General features: G+C 50.8%; 1 protein-coding gene across 1 annotated transcript; it reads right to left on the reverse strand.

Annotated features, from left to right (window-relative positions):
* Positions 1 to 1,221: 1,221 nt before the first annotated feature.
* On the reverse strand, positions 1,222 to 3,517 carry LOC310954247 (retinol dehydrogenase 14-like). Its single transcript, XM_083923627.1, has 2 exons — positions 3,194 to 3,517; positions 1,222 to 2,048 (listed from the first exon to the last, which is right to left on the reverse strand). The coding sequence occupies exons 1-2, from the start codon at positions 3,434 to 3,436 to the stop codon at positions 1,431 to 1,433; spliced, it is 861 nt and encodes a 286-aa protein (XP_083779753.1). The 5' UTR covers positions 3,437 to 3,517; the 3' UTR covers positions 1,222 to 1,430.
* Between the last annotated feature and the right edge of the window lie 2,122 nt (positions 3,518 to 5,639).

Here is a 5,639-nt window from a genome sequence, read left to right on the forward strand (position 1 = left end):
ACTAATTGGAGTTCTTTGTAAAATAAATAGCCGTTAAAAAGCCCCGGGAGCCGTTTGTGTGGGACTAATCTGATAAAGCGGCTGCCTCTGTGTTTATTCTTTGATTGTTCGTTTCTCTATAAATGATCCAGAAAATGTCCTGATGAAGAGAACAGGTGGGAAAGTCATTACGTACCCGGGGGGGGGGGGTCTCTAACGCTAATGACGGACCCTCGGAGCCACCAGCACGGCTGTGTGGAGCCTAACTAACCCCTCCCCTGGAGCCTGTGTGTAAATGAGGCAGTGTGTAAATGAGGCGCGTCGCTGAGCATTATTCTATTACAGTGTGTGCACCTGATCACTGAGGCTCTGTACGATCACAGACCCGCCTCAGAGAGAGCGCGATCATTTACGGGAACGAACGACAAATCGGTGATTGTTCGTTCTCCAAATTCGCCGATTCGTCAAAGCTGAAATGTCCCAATAATGTTGTTACACGCGTCACCAGGTGTGTGTGGATCAGTCCATGTTTAACACTGAGGAGGCTGACGGTTGTAGTCCGTGTCATTAATGTCTGTGCAATGCAGACATGTCTGCCAGTGCAGCGTGATCGTTCCTCTCTATTCATTCATTCATCTTCAGCCGCTTGTCCCTGTCGGGGTCTCGGGGGCTGGAGCCGATCCCAGCTGACATCGGGCGTGAGGCGGGGTCCACCCTGGACAGGACGCCAGTCTATCACAGGACACATAGAGACGAACAGAGACAGACAACCATTCACACCTACGGGTGATTTAGAGTCATCAATGAACCGAACACCTGCACGTCTTTGGACTGTGGGAGGAAACCGGAGAACCCGGAGAAAACCCACGCAGACACGGGGACAACATGCAAACTCCACACAGAAGGGCCCCAGCCGGGATTCAAACCAGGAACCCTCTTGTTGTGAGGCTAAAGTGCTAACCACCACAGCACTATATTTAACATATAGTTTAAAAAGCATCATAACTTTCATGTCCTTTAATGTGGACTTCGATTTCTCTTCATTAAGAAGTGCATTCAATGCATTATGTCCACAGGTAATCTGTCCACTGTACACACACTCCACGTGTTTGTGTGTGCGTGTGTGCAGGTGTGTGTGTGTGTGTGTGTAACTGTGACACAGACAGAGAGGACAGTGAGCAGGCACACAAAAACACACTGAACTCCTTAAAGTTTGCCCCTTTTAAAACAGATCTTAGTTTAAAAATACATTTTTCAAACTCCCTGATGTTCCCGCCTGATGCAGAGTCCTTTAAGATACTGGGACTGAACTTAACAACGCTCTCACTTCAGTGTGGAGCATCACAGGAACGATGAGCTCTCACTGTTTTATGAAGCACTGGACGGAGGACGAAGCATCTGCAGCTGGACTCAATAACAAGTGTGACGCTGATGTCGAGTGTTTCAGGACCTCAGGTGGTGATGCCCACCATGACCTCACTGATGTCCCACAGTTTACCGGCCACGTCCCGGTCTGTGGCCTTGTCCAGCAGAACCTGAGGCTGACAGTCCGCGAAGCACTCGCCCTGCACGCCGTCTACGTCTGGGCTGCAGGCCAGGTAGACCGAGGTCCGAGCCCCTTCTTCTGGGCTCTTGAACAACCCCCGGGAGAGCAGCCCGAAGAGGGGCTTAGCTAACGCCGGGACGTGAACGTGCCTCCCCAGATTAGTCCTCACTATGCCCGGGGTCAGGGCGTTCACGGTCACCCCGCTGCCCTCCAGGCGGCGTGCCAGCTCGCAGGTGAACAGCAGGTTGGCCAGCTTGCTGCGGGCGTAGGCGAAGGCCTTGTCGTAGCTCTGCTCACTGCTCAGGTCCTCGAAGTTAACGTGAGCGCGCTTGTAGAGCTTGGAGGAGACCACCACGATGCGACTGGGCGCCGATCGCTTCAGGAGGTCCAGCAGCAGGTGGGTGAGCAGGAAGTGCCCCAGGTGGTTGACCCCGAACTGCAGCTCAAAGCCGTCCTCTGTCCGGGTGTAAGGACACTGGTACACACCTGCGTTGTTGATCAGCACATCCAGCCGAGCTTCCTCCTGTTTCAGCGGCACAGAAGAAGAAGAGAGACTGTGAAACACGTCTTTGACAACATGACCTGCAAATGTGACCTCTGACACGTCCTTGAATCGTCTGTTTCAAAGGTCGACACGGCGTTTCAGACTTTGAGAACATTTATTTCATTTATTTGTTGCTTTATTTCAGGGACACTGCACATTTAGGGCACACTCACACTGTTCCTCCGCACCGTGCCCAAACAGGTTTCACGGCTAAAGTCTGGTTCCTTTGACCAGTGTGAGTGCAACCGTACCACGTCTAGGAGCGGCACGCTTGCCGTCCACGGCCCGTTTGGGAGAGGTGGGCTTTAGTAAAGCACGTTTGCACGTGTACGAGCACGAGCGTGCGCACGTGTACGAGGCCTACGGCGGTTCTGAGGTCATTTCCTGTGCGCCTGTTGGGACGTAGAAAAAAGAAGGAGGGACCATGCGCGGACATTTCAAACAATGGCGGTGAAAGGTTCACGTTGGTGTGATGCGGAGGTGGAGTGTTTACTGCAGATTTGGTCGATGAAAAGATTCAAAAACAGTCGACAAGACGCACAAAAACTCCGAGGTCTACGGAAAGATCTGGAAACAAAGCCACGCATCGCCATGACGTCATCAATGCGTGTGACGTGTTACGGCGTGATGACGTATAGGCAGCAAGAAGCATTCTCCGAGGCCCAGGTAGTGTGAGTACAAACGGGCCTGGAGGGGGGGACAAGGACCCTAAAGCACGGGGCACGGGACGGAGGAACAGTGGGAGGGCGCCCTGAGTTAGTTAGTACTAAATCTACTTTTTATTTATTTTTAAATGAATTTAGTTATTGTACTTTACCTTCTCTGTAAAGTGTCCTGAGATAACCTTACTGCAAAACGCCTGCACCAGTACCTTTCACACTGCACGGGTGCAGGTACTGGGGGGGGCTTATAAAGTTAAAATTCTGCTTAAATACGTGATATTTGTGTGATGCAGTAAAGCCGAATTAAAGACTGTCATTGGGTCAAACAGGAAACACACAGTTGAATCCTGTGGTTCAGTGCAGATCTGTGATAAATGCGCAGTAACGCAAAAATGCGCACTTTCTGAATGAAGCCTGGCGTGACCTCTTTGTGCGCAGGCGGGGAGGAAACACCGTCTCTACCTGGATGATGTCTCTACAGAAGGTGCGGACGGACGTGAGCGAGGCGAGGTCCAGGTGTTTCACCACCAGCTGGGACCCGTCTGCACCCGTCTCCCGTCGGATCTCCAGAGCCGCCTCCTCGGCCCTGCTGAGGTCCCGGCAGGCCATGATCACCCGGCCCTGGAGCCGCACGATGCCGGCTGCCGTGGCTCTCCCTATCCCGCTGTTAGCACCGGTCACTATGACGGTCCTGCCCTTCATCATGGTGCGTGTTTGACCGCAGACAAGCCCCAAAACACGGGCACACGGGCAGCGTTAGCTCCAGAGCCGCGGAGCTACAACCGCACGGAATAACTACATTACCCACAATTCAACACGGCTGACAGGTGCGTTCAGGGAAGCTCGTAAAAGTGGAGATTCGAAAAAAAGTAGCTGTACAACACACACACACACACACCGACAGACAAACACACACACACATGCACACACACACACCGACAGACAAACAAACACACACACACACACCGACAGACAAACAAACAAACACACACACACACACACACACACCGACAGACAAACAAACACACACACACACACTGACAGAAAAACAAACACATACATGCACACACACACACACAGACACACTCACACACACACACACACACACACACACACCGACAGACAAACAAACACACACACACACACACCGACCGACAGACAAACACACACACACACACACACACACACACCGACAGACAAACAAACACACACACACACACACCGACAGAGACACACATACACACAGACACACACACACACACACTCAGTTCTTCCACTCCCTGCCTTATTTTCCTCTTTAATGTTACACTTTAGGCTACTTTTGACACTGAAAAGTTAATGTTTATATAAAGATTTAACATAATGTGTGTGTGTGTGTGTGTCTGTGCGTGTGTGTGGGTCGATTAGTCGACTAACCGCTCTAAATACCGACTGGTCGACCATGAACATCCTCGGTCGGGGGCAGCCCGACTAACCGTGCAGTCATGTTCGTATATCAGACTCAGACATTGGATGAATCGTTATCATATGAACATTAACGCTGCGCTGCAGCTCCACAGCACCAGTGTGTGTGTATATATATATATATATATATATATATATATATATATATATATATATATATATATATATAGTAACAGAGTCTTTAAACCATCAACATGCTACTGAAAAACCTCATCATGTCTTTGCTGGAGTCTCAGATTTCCTAAATAAATCAGTTAAAGCCTTCGGAGGCCCCGGTGGCCGGGAGCCAAGAGCAACAACAGCGACTCAAACTCTTCCACTTCCACCACTAGGCCCGGCCTGTTGTGGTTGCTTTCACAGTTGGGGCTCTACCAGCAGCAATAATGTGGTAATAACATCTGTAACATCTGGAAAACATCGGAGTTAAAGCCGAGCTTGTAACAGACAAATAATCCCGGGTCCAGTTCGCTGCTCCGCTTCTTCAGCTCCGCGGCTTCAGCTCCTCCGCAGCAGCTTCCCACCATCACCGGTAGCTGCTGTGGCGGAGCGGCCTACAGAGGAACATAAAGCGCTGTACCCTTACACAAACTATGACGAGGGTATGGACACATTTACGGCTGCACGGTGAAACGCAAAGGTCCAATCATGTCATCATAAATACTGGGAGAGCAGGTCCAGGACGTTGTTAGCGGAGGAAACACATGACACTAACCAACGATATCAGGGTTAGCTTGAATAAGAGCGTGTGATTTGGGCATCTGTTAAGGATGAACCCTGGGCGCCTCCCTAGGGAGGTCCAGTCATTGGTGGAAGTAGGTCTGGACTTGGTTAGTGCTGGTCCAGTCCCAGCCTGGTCCTGGTCCTGGTCCAGTCGTTGGTGGAAGTAGGTTTGGACTTTGCATTCCCTGTTGCATTGGACCTTTTAACCCCCTACGAGCCGGAGCGTCATGTAAAGTCTGTTCTGTTTAGTTTTGTTTTATTGTAAAACACTTTGTCACTATGGTTTAAAGGTGCTATACAAATAAAGTTATTTTAAATAATATACAGGTATGTGTGGTAGTCCCACTATAAAGTAACAACGCAATAGAAGTTCAGCATCCGTGAGGAACTCGGAGTAGAGCCGCTGCTCCTTTGCGTTGAAAGGAGCCAGTTGAGGTGGTTCAGGATCATCTGGTAAGGATGAACCCTGGGCGCCTCCCTAGGGAGGTGTTCCAGGCACGTCCAGCTGGGAGGAGGCCTCGGGGAAGACCCAGGACCAGGTGGAGAGATTAGATCTCCACACTGGCCTGGGAACGCCTCAGGATCCCCCAGTTAGAGCTGGTTAATGTGGCCCGGGAAAGGGAAGTTTGGGGTCCCCTGCTGGAGCTGCTGCCCCCGAGACCCGACCCCGGATAAGAGGCTGAAGATGAGATGAGATTTGTAACTTTTTGTGAAGTGTAGTGGT

Source organism: Echiichthys vipera (genome assembly GCF_963691815.1).
Source record: "Echiichthys vipera genome assembly, chromosome: 12".
Taxonomy (NCBI): domain Eukaryota; kingdom Metazoa; phylum Chordata; class Actinopteri; order Perciformes; family Trachinidae; genus Echiichthys; species Echiichthys vipera.